General features: G+C 34.7%; 1 protein-coding gene across 7 annotated transcripts in view; it reads left to right on the forward strand.

Annotated features, from left to right (window-relative positions):
* SCAPER (S-phase cyclin A associated protein in the ER) overlaps window positions 1-14,097 on the forward strand; it is a 414,652-nt gene that overhangs the window by 126,699 nt on the left and 273,856 nt on the right. For 6 of the 7 annotated variants that reach the window (XM_025271386.3, XM_025271383.3, XM_025271385.3 and 3 more), the window contains exons 16-17: window positions 5,353-5,508; window positions 10,524-10,666. In XM_025271386.3, coding sequence (XP_025127171.3) covers window positions 5,353-5,508; window positions 10,524-10,666 — 299 coding nt within the window. The remainder of the gene's footprint in view (window positions 1-5,352; window positions 5,509-10,523; window positions 10,667-14,097) is intronic. The other variant, XM_044933045.2, reaches the window with a different exon arrangement.

The raw sequence follows: 14,097 nt of genomic DNA on the forward strand, positions 1-14,097 counted from the left end.
TTGATAATCTCTGAAATCCTATTTTGAAATGTATTGCATATACAAAGAAGATAAAAATAGACGATCTGGTTTTTTCTTGTTCTCTCATTCATTTAAATGTTTTACGAATGAATTGTTCTTAGTGTAATTACATAAATATCTTAACAGTTTGTGTGGAACATTATCAGTTATTTTCATCCCCAGACATTTTAATCTATGAAACAAAACCTCCTCCAACCTTTGGTTTTTTTTCACATGTCGGTATTTCCCAGTCTTGCCTGATCATAACAGTCATCTGAGTTGTTAAGAAGAGAGATTTCCAGGCTTTGCAGGTATTTTTCAGTAATGCTAGAGTGACCTCTGAGGAGCTTTATTGTTGGTAGTAAGCCTTCCACATGATTCTTATGATCAGGAAGTTTGGTTCCACATATATCAAAGAGTGGCTGCTTCTTCATGTTTGTTTAGTCACATCACTTTCTCCATACACTGCACGAATCATTTTTTGTGGTTCAGTTGCCTTTTTACCTTTCTTGAAATAATAATAATATGCTGAATATGTTGCTTTTTTCTTCCATCTTCAACATTAAAATGGCTCTGTAAAAATTCATCAATTTTGTTTCTTTCAAATACATGTTGATATGACACCTGTCACAATATAATCTAACAAAATTGTTTCAAATGAAGTTAAAGACAACTAAGCTGTAGTTGAGCCATCTTATGAAAAAACTGAATGAACCTTTTGGCCAACCCAATATATTGGAATATTTTCTTTTGACTTTCTTAATATAGATATTATTTTTATATTAGGTCATCTTAACTTGTTCTCCATGTTCAAAAGTTATTACTTATACATAAATTTATATTTTTAAAGTTCACAGTACTGTGATTGTAACAAGCCTTTCCTCCGTTAGTGATTTGATATTTTACCATCTCTGTTCTGTTTTCATGCTTAATTAACTGAGTTAATTCAATAATCATGTCACCTTTTCCTAAGTTTCCTTAACTTTCTTGTCTTCCTTTATTTTATCGTTATGTCATTTTATCATTTTTTTTTGCAGCTTTAAATCCAAGTGCATGTTGACTTCTCTTACATTACAGAATATGCCTAAGAAATTTTATGCTTTTTCTTTGGTTATGTTTTATTCCAGTAATTTTCAGGAAATGTCTTATTTATTTACTTACTTATGGTTTTATTGAGATATCATTGACTATCAAAATTATATATTAAGATATACAACTTGATATTTTGATATACATATATATTTTGATATAATCACTACAATCCAGCTAATTAAAACATCTGTTACTTGTTAGTTACTGTATGTGTGTGTGTTAAGATTTCAGATCTATTTTCTAAGCAAATTCCAAGTATATGTTATAATATTGTTAACTGTTATCACTATGCTGTATGTTATATGGCCAAACATATTCAACTTATGTAACTAAAACTTTCGACCATTTGACCAGCATTACAGATTGGATTTTTTTATTCTATTTTTGCACATTCTCCCCTCTGAATTTTATTTTATGTATTTTTTTTGAGCATTAAGGTCCCATTTATTTTTCTTTCATCTTGATTATGCTTAACATGTGACCCTTGATACAGTATGATTAATTTTCCTTGAGCATACCTGTTTGCCTTATACTTTCAGTCTAGTTTGAGAAATGATTATGTTGTTAATTTACTTATGAAAGTGGCAATATGTCATGGAGATTGGGAAATCTGTTTTAGAACTTCATTCACATGTGAGTTTGACACTTGCTTTAGTTTGAAACATATCTAATGATAGGTTTTATTTCATTTAGCATGGATTCCTGGAGTCTGTACTTCTGTCAGAGAGAGCAGCTCCAGTGTTTAATTCCATTTCACTCTGCCTTTTTCACAATAGCATGCCATCCTTCTGGCTTTCAAGAATGAGGAATTTGATCCCAACTGACGTTTTCCAGTTTTTTATCATTCAGTTCAGTTCACTTCAATCGCTCAGTCATGTCCAACTCTTTGCAACCCCATGAATCGCAGCACGCCAGGCCTCCCTGTCCATCACCAACTCCCGGAGTTCACCCAAACTCACGTCCATTGAGTCAGTGATGCCATCCAGCCATCTCATCCTCTGTCGTCCCCTTCTCTTCCTGCCCCCAATCCCTCCCAGCGTCAGAGTCTTTTCCAATGAGTCAACTCTTCGCATGAGGTGGCCAAAGTACTGGAATTTCAGCTTTAGCATCATTCCCTCCAAAGAAATCCCAGGGCTGATCTCCTTCAGAATGGACTGGTTGGATCTCCTTGCAGTCCAAGGGACTCTCAAGAGTCTTCTCCAACACCACAGTTCAAAAGCATCAATTCTTTGGCACTCAGCTTTCTTCACAGTCCAACTCTCACATCCATACATGACCACTGGAAAAACCATAGCCTTGACTAGATGGACCTTTGTTGGTAAAGTAAAGTAATGTCTCTGCTTTTGAATATGCTATCTAGGTTGGTCATAACTTTCCTTCCAAGGAGTAAGTGTCTTTTAATTTCATGGCTGCAGTCACCATCTGCAGTGATTTTGGAGCCCAGAAAAATAAAGTCTGACACTGTTTCCACTGTTTCCCCATCTGTTTCCCATGAAGTGATGGGACCGGATGCCATGATCTTCGTTTTCTGAATGTTGAGCTTTAAGCCAACTTTTTCACTCTCCTCTTTCACTTTCATCAAGAGGCTTTTTAGTTCCTCTTCACTTTCTGCCATAAGGGTGGTGTCATCTGCATACCTGAGGTTATTGATATTTCTCCCGGCAATCTTGATTCCAGCTTGTGCTTCTTCCAGCCCAGCGTTTCTCATGATGTACTCTGCATATAAGTTAAATAAGCAGGGCGACAATACACAGCCTTGACATCCTCCTTTTCCTATTTGGAACCGGTCCATTGTTCCATGTCCAGTTCTAACTGTTGCTTCCTGACCTGCATATAGATTTCTCAAGAGGCAGGTCAGGTGGTCTGGTATTCCCATCTCTTTCAGAATTTTCCACAGTTTATTGTGATCCACACAGTCAAAGGCTTTGGCATAGTCAATAAAGCAGACATAGATGTTTTTCTAGAACTCTCTTGCCTTTTCAGTGATCCAGCAGATGTTAGCAATTTGATCTCTGGTTCCTCTGCCTTTTCTAAAACCATCTTGAACATCTGGAAGTTCACAGTTCATGTATTGCTGAAGCCTGGCTTGGAGAATTTTGAGCATTACTTTACTATCATTCCGTTCAGTTCAGTTCAGTTGCTCAGTCGTGTCCGACTCTTTGTGACCCCATGAATCGCAGCACGCCAGGCCTCCCTGTCCATCACCATCTCCTGGAGTCCACTCAGACTCACATCCATCGAGTCAATGATGCCATCCAGCCATCTTATCCTCTGTTGTCCCCTTCTCCTCCTGCCCCGAATCCCTCCCAGCATCAGAGTCTTTTCCAGTGAGTCAACTCTTCGCATGAGGTGGCCAAAGTACTATCATTAGCTGTATTTTATTCATAAAAACTGTACTCTCTAGCAAAACTTGACTGTTGAAAATCAATATATGTAAAGTTGAGGATGAAATATATGTAGTTCAGTACTTTGTACCTAATTATAACTTATTTGGTGTATGTTGAAGAAAATTGATTTGTACAGTAAATAAGACAGTATGGTACTGGCACAAAACCATAAATGTAGATCAATGGAACAGGGTAGAAAGACCAGAGATAAACCCACGCACTTAGTCACCTAATCTATGGCAGAGGCAAGAATATACAATAGAGAAAAGACAGTCTCTTTAATAAGTAGTGCTGGGAAAACTGGACAGCTGCATGTAAAAAAATGAAATTAGAATACTCCCTAACACCATGCACAAAAGCAAAGTCAAAATGGAATAAAGACCTAAATGTAAGACTGGACACTATAAAACTTTTAGAGGAAAACAGGAAGAACACTCATCTTTTTGACCCACCTCCTTGAGTAATGAAAATAAAAACAAAAATAAACAAAAGGACCTAATTACACTTAAAATCTTATGCACCGCAGAGGAAACCATAAACAAGATGAAAAGTCAGCTCTCAGAATGGGAGAAAATATTTGCAAACAAAGCAATTGACAAGGAATTAATCTACAAAATATACAAACAGCTCATGCTGTTCAATACCAAAAAAAAGAAAAACAAACAACCCACTCAAAAAATGGGCATAAGACTTAAATAGACATTTCACCAAAGAAGACATACAAATGGCCAAAAAGGACATGAAATGATGTTCAGCATCACTAATTATTAGAGAAATGCAAATCAAAACTACAGTGATGTATCACTTCAGATGGATCAGAATGACCATCATCATAAATGCTTCAAATAATGCTGGAGAGGGGGGTGAAGAAAAAGGAACCAATTTGAACTGTTGGTGGGAATGTAAATTGATATAGCCATGATGGAGAACAGTATGGAGCTTCCTTAAAAATCTAAAGGTAGAACTGCCATATGACTCAGCAATACCACTACTGGACATATACCCTGAGAAAACCATAATTCAAAAAGATACACGCACCCCGATGCTTATTGCAGCACTGTTTACAATAGCCAGGACATGGAAGCAGCCTTAATTTCCATGTACTGATGAATGGATCAAGAAGATGTGGTACATATATTCAATGGAATATTACTCAGCTACAAAATGGAATGAAATTGGGTCATTTGTGGAAATGTGGTTGGATCTAGAGACTGTCATATAGAGTGAAGTAAGTCAGAAAAAGACAAATGCTGTATGATATCACTTTTATGTGGAATCTAAAATATGACACAAAGGAACCTGTCTCCAGAACAGAAATAGACTCACAGACATGGAGAATAGACCTGTGGTTGCCAAGGGGAGAGGGCCCAGGGGAGGACTGGATTGGGAATTTGGGGCTAACTATTAGCCCCATAGTAACTATTAGCCCTATAGTAGATGCAAACTATTATATATAGAATGGATGAATAACTAGGTCATATTGTATAACACAGGGAATTAATACATATATGTATGTATAACTGAATCACTTTGCTGTATACCAGAAGCTAACAACATTGTAAATGAATTGTATTTCAATAAAAAATTTCAATGGCAGGCCTTTATTTACTCTATTTCACTTCTTACTACGGCCTATGGATTTGTTATATACACTGGATTATTATCCATTTGGGGAATAAATATTGAAATAAAAGACTGGAAGTCAATTCATTTTTTGTTCTGTGCCGTATACAACTGGTTTATATTATTAAATAAAGACTTAAATTTCTTAACATCATGTCTTAAGAATCTGATGTGTCTGATGTGCCTTAGAATGAGCCTAATTTGAAACTTACTTTCTGTGTTTTTGTTGTTGTTGTTGTTGTTGTTGAAGGTAAACGAAATTGCCTTTATAAATACCCTTGAAGCCCAGAACAAACGCCATGATGTTTTATCAAAATTGAAGGAATATGAGCAGAGGCTTAATGAGTTACAGGAAGAGCGTCAGAGAAGACAGGAAGAAAAGCAAGCACGTGATGAAGCTGTTCAGGTAGAATTTTATTCAGCAGGCATTTGTGAGCACTGTCCATTTCCTAGGCCCTGGGAATAGAAAAAGAAGTCAGTCCTACACTCTGTTCCCAAGGGTGTATGGTTTAGTCCAGCATGGTTTGGAATCAGGAAGTCTGATAGCAAAGACACTGTGTACTTCTTCAGATAACGTTATCAGTGTCTTTGTCAATTTGAATCTCTAGTCTCAACCAGATGAAGGGCTAAATTGCTCTGGACAGATTATTAGCTATTCTTTTCTAATTAGGTTGGGAAAGAATATGTTCCTTTCATCTATTAAAAATGGATTGTGTTTGAACCTGTGTATATAGCCTTAAGGAACTGGGCAATTTTTATGCTTATAACGGGGAGCACCTGTCGTATATTGGGCAGTATCATCAGGTACTTAAACCTCTGTAGCGTACCGTAAGTCAGCTACCATTTTCAGAATGGGAAGAAAGGTTAACATATAAACATGAGTGATGTTTTTTAACTATTTTAGATCTTCCTCAAGATCAGGTATGAACACAGACACATACTTTATCTATTATAACCACTATTGATTTGTTTATTCATTCAGTGATCATGTACTGTTGCTGTTATATGCTGAGCTTTGCTTGTGTGTGTCTTAGTCACTTAGTCGTGTTCAACTCTTTGCGACCCAGTGGGCTGTAGCCTGCCAGGCTCCTCTGTGTATGAATTTTCCAGGCAAGAATACTGGAGTGGGTTGCCATTAGCTTTGCTTAAGGACATGAAAAAGATACGTCTTTGATCACAATGCAGAGACGTATATGTAAATAAATCTTAACCCATTAGGATAAGTGTAACAGTAAAAGCGTTTTGGAAGCACAAAGGAGAACACGTTACTCAAATTGAGACATGAGAAAGTCAAGAAAAAGCTTTCTGGAGGAGATGATGCCTTAAGCAAGATTTGAGTAATGAGATAGTTGCAAACGGTGGAAATAGGCATTCCATGCAGAAGGAGATACGAGCGAGTACAGCCTGTAGAGTCATAGACTTGATCATGAAGACCTTTGTTGTTATGTTAAAAATTAGGGATGTTATTAATACTTTATGCTTCTTTATCTCACTGGTAATTTTAGAAGATTAAAATATCAATACAGCTTTCAAGTTTATTGGTTACTTCATGCTATTTTTGTGTACTAGCAAGCAGTCCCATATTCACCCAATCTCTGTTCGATTTGAGTTCAGGGTCTTATTTTAATCTTGAGTGCCAAGCTAACTTACGTTTAAAAATACAGAATGTACTATTACAGAAAATTTAGCTTTTCCTATCAAAGGGACAGTACAAAGTTTCATTATTATCATTTAAAAGTTAAAGTTGTCCATTAATTAATATTCTTAGATGAATAAATGAAATAGGATATTTGAATTTTTAATCTGTGCCATCTCTTCAGCTTTATTGCTGTTTTTCTTTCTGCAGTGGGACCATTTTATACAAATAATCGTTTTGAAAATTGCGTGTTACTTTTGAATAACTATATGCATTAGTAATTCAGAAATAAATAAATAATGATCTTTGCCTTAATGGTAAATAATAGAACACAGTGTGAAAATGTAATACAAACCTGTATAGGCTATAGCAGTATCACAGAATAGGGAATAATTAGCTCTGTTGCTGAGAAGGGGAATGTCAGGGAAAGTTCTCTGAAAGAGGTGACTTCTTAGCTGGATTTTGGGGGAAAATATATGAGTAATATTGTATATTTTTTAGTAGGCTTCTGTGGTTACTTTTTCTACATTTGTTTTGCAGATTTGAAAATACAGCAGTTATTTTCTGTTTAAAAATTACTCTTATTTCATAATTTAGAACACTTATTAAGGCTTAAAGGAAAGCAGGTCTTTTCTGAAAGTAGTAAGGGATTTTTTTGTAGTCATTAACACATTTTTTGATTACTCAGAATTTTCTTTTTTAAAATGTTGAAATTTCTTGTGGATTTAATGTTCAATGGAAATTTTAAAACCTATATACATACGTTTAATCTGTATACTGATAGTAGAAAATTTATTGGTTTTATATACATATATAAAATTAAAAAAAATTATAAATGTATAGTCATTAGTGATGTGCTAGGCACTAAAGCCAAACATATAAATACAGTAATAGTAAGATTCTAACTCAGTGAAGAATTTAGAGAGGCCCCCATCTGCTTTAATTGTACTCTTGAAAAACTTCCAAAATTAATTGTTAAAGGCAGTTGTGATTCTTGGTTTTTTTGCAAGTGAAATACTAAGTTAATGCTACCATTGTATATTCTTAATTTGCTATTTTTGTTATATAAATTATTGACAGATTAGTTTTAAGCCCAATTTCCTTAGATAGTCTGTGTTGTCCTCTTCCCATAATCTTTTGATTTGCGGGCATACAGGGCAGGGCTACAAAATCCGTTCTTTGGCCACCGTAAACATATCCTTGACTGTGAAACAAAGTACACGGGAGTCTGAGAGGTTTCAGAAGGCCTGAGAGGCAGATAGATGCCTTTCCAGTTCAGTTGCTGTAGGTTTATACTTTATATTTGTAAGCTTACAGATTTATGATGAATACTACTTTAAAACTTATGCTTCATTTGTTTAATAGGTATTTATCAAACTCCTGCTCTATACAAGATGCTTTTATGGAGTGCAGAGTTTTCTGTCTTTAGGAAACTTGTATTTTAGAAAGGAAAATACTAGCTGAATTTACTAATTTTACTCACAAGTACCAATTTTCCTGTCTAGTTATTAAAAACAGAAATTAGAGGATTGGATTTTTTTTGAAATTCAATTATTTGTTAGTACAACGTTGGAGTATTTCTTATATCCATAAAAACATTCAACAAGTTGACATTGTATTAATATTTACGCATACAACTTACATTGCATATACACATAAAGTAACTGTTTTATATAATATTAGTATATTTAATTTATAAGACCAACTTTAATTTTTAAAACTATATTCCATAAGATTTTGTTTTTATAAAATGTGAAATGAAAAGTTCTGGTTTAATTATACTTAAGCTTTATCTTTTTACATTTTAGTGTGGCAGTTGTGTTTTCAGATATACTGCAGATTTTTTAAAAAAATACTTCAAGTAAATTTGAGGTTAAGAGAAAACTTTGTTTTTACTCTTCAGTTTTTCAGATAATAATAGCTAAACAAGTTGCTACATATTATACTTAACTTAGTAGCGAGAGGTAGCTGTAACATTAATCCATGAATAATATTTCAGAAAGTAATGACTGTTTAAAATCTATTTGGATACCTTTACAAGTCTGCAGTCTGTCAGATATACTCTTCTGAAATCAGTACATTTCCTCTAGCTCCCCATCCCCTCTGCAAAAAGAAAAAGGAAAGAAAGAAAAGAATTAGGTACCCTTTGGTGGTACTACTTTAAAAAGGTTTTTTTCCCCTGCATACATACAACTTCTTGTAGAGATAAAGTTACCATTGTGAGTTAAGTTAATTATTAGAAATATTTACTTCTCTCCTCAGTGTTCTTGAGACAGAAACTGCTTTATCTGCAGTCATTTACTGAACACTTTATGCCATACTAAACACTTTGTTAGGTACTTACCTATATTAATAATTTAAATCTCACAACAAATGGTGTGTCTCTTTAAGGTAAAATGACTTGCTCAAAGTTATCTAAGTAGTAGTTACTAGAGCCTAGATCAGTGTTCTATTTATCATAAAGAGTTGTGGCCAGGAAAATGTTGTGTAAGCTACCTAGAGAATGGGGATGAATTGAAAGAAATACATCGGTATATCTAGTAATATGGTGAAATATATACAGAAAGTATATCACAGTGTTTTAATGAAGTATCTTCTACCTTAATAATGATTATAATAAATAATTACTGAGAATTTAGTATATGCCAACCCCTGTGGCAAGCGCTTTTCATGTATTATCTCATACATTCTGTACAGTATCCTTAAAAGTACTATTGTTATTTTTTGTCTTCTAGAAAACTAATTCACATATATTATGTAACTAGACCAGAGTCACCCGACAGTAAATAATGTAATCAGGGAACAAAGTTAGAGAGTCTAATGCAGTATCTACTCTCTTACCTACTATGCTATATTATAATGCCTCTCTCCTGACCACAAACTATGTGTGTGTATGTGTGTGTGTGTGTGCGTGTACAATTGCTCAGTCATGTCTGACTCTTTGTAACCCCATGGACTGTAACCCATCAGGCTTCTCTGTCTATGGGATTATCCCCGCAAGAATACTAGAGTAGGTTGTCATTTCCTCCTCCAGGGGATCGTTCCCACCCAGAGATTAAACCCGTATCTCCTGTGGCTGCTACCTTGGCAGGCAGATTCTTTACCACTGAGCCACCTGGGAAGCCCGGCTACAACCTTTTCTTCAGTTAAGAAGAAAGCTTAGTTCAGAAATAAATTCTGTTAATTATGCTTTCTTCATCATATTCTGTTATTTCTACAACCATCTAAACACAATGGTTTAGAAGTGATTAAACATAAAATATTTATCAGATTCTCACAGAATATAAATAACATAATATGTACTAAAATAACATTTATTCTTTATTTTTTTATTAATTTATTTTAATTGAAGGATAATTACAATATTGTAATGAGTTTTTTCCATACACTGACATGAATCAGCCATGGGTGCACATGTGTTCCCCCATCCTGAACCCCCCCCCCACCTCCGTCCCCACCCCATCCCTCTGGGTTGTCTCAGCACTGACTTTGAGTGCCCTGCTTCATGCATTGAACTTGCACTGGACATCTATTTTACATATGGTAATAAACATGTTTCAGTGCTTAAAATAGCATTTGTTCTTATAAATTTGTAGCACTAATGAACAACATGTAAAAGCCAGATATTATTGATACTTGATTTTTGTTTAAATTCTGAGAAGCATAATGACAAGTCAGGTATTTGTCTGTCTTGAATATAAAAGTCTATGTCCAAGCTATGTCACCTTTGATCATCTTCATCTTACACATAATTCTAACATCTTTTAAAACATTTCTGATACTAGGAACGTAAGAGAGCTCTAGAAGCAGAACGGCAGGCCCGTGTAGAAGAATTGTTAATGAAGAGGAAAGAACAAGAAGCCCGAATTGAACAACAGAGGCAAGAAAAGGAAAAAGCCCGCGAAGATGCAGCCCGGGAAAGAGCTAGGTACTTCATTTGCTATCTCGATGTTTGGTCCTGATGAACATTTTGTAGTGAGTGCATATTCAGATCAAATTTTGAAGCCATTTATTATCGTGTATATTTTTTAGAAATAGTCACATATACAGAAATGTTTTACTGAATTTTAATTTCCAGGAATTAAGACACTCTACTTAAAATGGAAACCTTTTGAACATTCTGTTGGATGGGAAACTTGAGGTTTCAAGATATTTTCAGTTTTAAGAAATAGAATTTGATACAAGCTAATTTAAGTATTGGGAGGAAAAGTGACAGGAAGTTAGAGGACCAGGTTTGGACTTGGTCAGACATCAAAGGGTAGGTCACAGGAGCTACATACAGCAGTGGTCCTCTGATGGAAGTAATCCAGTAGTATGTTGTCTTTCTTATTATAATAAATGACACTTATCCATTCCTACTTATTAAAATCTCTTATTTAAAATTCAAAGACCAGGACACTCAAAGCTGGTGCTCTGGGACAACCGAGAGGGATGGGGTGGGTGGGGGGTGGGAGGGGAGTTCAGGATGGGGAGACACGTGCACCCGTGGGTGATTCATCTCAATGTATGTCAGAAACCACCACAATATTGTAAAGAAATTATCCTCCAATTAAATTAATTAATTTAAAAAAAGATTCAAAGACCAAAGACAAAGCATTTAATTGGCCTGATTGATTTGTGCTTTTTGATCTTGTTTATGAAATTTTTTAATATCCCGTGTCATAAGATATTACTCAAAATGTTACGGTTTTCAGTTTGATACACATTTAGGTTTTATATCCTTTTAAGGTAACTTTTAGATATAGTATGAAAAGAAAAATCTAAATTTATTCATTTGTCTATGGCACTCATTTATCATAGCACCATTTGTTGAAGAGTCTAGCTTTTAACCATTGAACTGCCTTGCTACCTGTTCACGATCAGTTAATCATAGATGTGACAGTTTATTTCTGGACTCTGTCCTTTTCTTTTGATGTCTCTTCTTTAGCACCACACTGTTTTAACTACTGTAACTTTATATCAAGTTTTGCAAACAAGTAATATAAGTACTCCAGTGTTGTCCTCTTTGAAAATTGCTTTCCAAGTAATTTTTTAGGGTATGTTCACCATTTTCTTAAAAATAAAATGCTTCCAAGCTTTTTTATAGCAACTGCCTTGAATCTATAGATTGTTGTGGGGAGAATTGCCACCTTTATAATATTGTGTATTATGATATATGAATATGGTGTGTGTCTGTATCTGCTTTAATTTCTCTCAACAATATTTTGCAGTTTTTAGAAAATAGATCTTGTAATTCATTTCATTTCTTAAATTTAGCTCATTTCTTAAATTTATTAAGTACTCTTTTTGAGGTCATTGAAAATGGAATTATTTTATTTCATTTTTGGTAGTATTTTTGCTATTGTATAGAAATAAAATCAATTTTTTATTTATCTTATTTTACAGTTTTTAAATGATCTTGCCCAATTTTCCTATGAGTGTTTTCCTATTAGTGTTTTCTTTTTTGCTGTTGTTGTTCTTTAGGACATTTTCATAAAGGCTCATGTCATCTGCAAATAGCCCTTGCTTTACTTCTTGCTTTGTAATATGGATGGCTTTAATTTCTTTTTTCTTGCCATATTGCACTGGCTAAATCCTTCAGTACTTTGAATATTCTTACTTTTGTTGTTTTTGATGAACATTTGGCCATTAATCGTACTGTTCTGCCACTGTATATGGGGAGGGTTTTTTTGTTTTGTTTTCTATTTCTTTTTTACTTTGTTTTTCACCAGTTTAATTATGATTTGTCTAGATTGTTTTTCTTCATGATTATCCTACTCTGTTACATTGGTGTTTTCATCAAATTTTGGAAGTAATTGGCCACTATTTCTTCAGATATTTAATTGTCATTTCTCTTCAGGTTCTTCTGAATTGTAGCAGTTTCTCAGACTTTCCATGGTTTTGATGACCTTGACAGTTCTGAATAGTGGTCAGGTATTTTGTAGCCTTTTCCTCAATTAGGATTTGCCTGATGTTTTTCTCATGGTTATATTGAGGTTATGGTTTTGGGGAGGAAGACCACAGTGGTGAATGTGAATTACCATTTTTCAAATGTCAAAAGTTCATGATATCACCTTGTGTTTTCACTGATTTTGTTAGTCTTGATCGCCTGGCTAAGGTAGTTTTGTTAGATTTCAACACTGTATACTTTAATTTAAATTTCCAGTATACTATCATCCTTGGAAGCAAGTCACTAGACACTGGCTAAGCTGAAGAGATGGGGAGTTATTCTCTACCTCCTTGAGAGAAGAATTCCTACATAAATTGTGTGCACTTCTTCTGTACAGAATATTTGTTCTCCTATTTATTAAATTCCTGTTTTATATCAATATGTCATTTATACACCAATATTATGGCATGTAATTGGTTCATCCTTGGACATTGAGAGCTTATTCATTTGACCCCCATTTGCCTAAGATATACTTCATCATTTTGGTTTTTGAGTATATCCTTACTTCCTGGCACTGAAAGATGCTTCAATTTCATCTTATATTTTCCCTGCTGCACCCCTCAAATCAGCCATTTGTTTAAGGATTCCTAGTTTCTTTTGTTGTAAAGTTTTTAAAAAAATCTTTCTCTGTTGAGATTCTCTATCTGTTGAATCATTGTCATGATATTTTTTCCTTAGGTTGGCATACTATCTTTTAATTCTTAGTAACATTTATAATAGCTGTTATAGTTCTTGTCTGCTAAATCCAGCATAAGGCTTCATTCAGGGAAAGATTCATTTGACTGCTTTTTTCCTAAGCATGGTCTTTCTTCTTTTTACATCTCACAGTTTGTGATCGTTTCCTCTCCTGTTCTCTTTGTCTTTGGGAATATTAGCCTTTTCTATCCCTTTCATAATTTATAGATTTTTATACAGGAAAAGAGATAAATGTATATTTTCAATATGCCATAATTAACTTACAGTTCCAATGAAGTGAAAGTCTCTCAGTCATGTCTGACTCTCTGTGACACTGTGAACTACACAGCCCATGGAATTTTCCGGGCCAGAATACTGGAGTGGGTGGCCGATCCCTTCTCCAGTGGATCTTCCTGACCCAGGAATCAAACTGGGGTCTCCTGAATTGCAGGCGGATTCTTTACCAACTAAGCTATCATGGACTGTACAGTCCCTGGGTTCACAAAGAGTCGGACACGACTGAGCGACTTTCACTTTCACAGTTCCAGAGCTAGTATTTAAACCCATTCCTTGGTCCAGAAGCCTATTAGGTTGGTGCAAAAGTAATTGCAGTTTTGCATTGTTGAACTTTGCCCTTTGATATTGGAATACATTCTTAAATGTGGTTATGTTATACATCATTTTAATGCACATTTCTCACTTTATGTTTTTTGCTAATGACTTATTACTTGCTGTTTATTTTATGTTTATTTTAG

Source organism: Bubalus bubalis, chromosome 20 (genome assembly GCF_019923935.1).
Source record: "Bubalus bubalis isolate 160015118507 breed Murrah chromosome 20, NDDB_SH_1, whole genome shotgun sequence".
Classification (NCBI taxonomy): domain Eukaryota; kingdom Metazoa; phylum Chordata; class Mammalia; order Artiodactyla; family Bovidae; genus Bubalus; species Bubalus bubalis.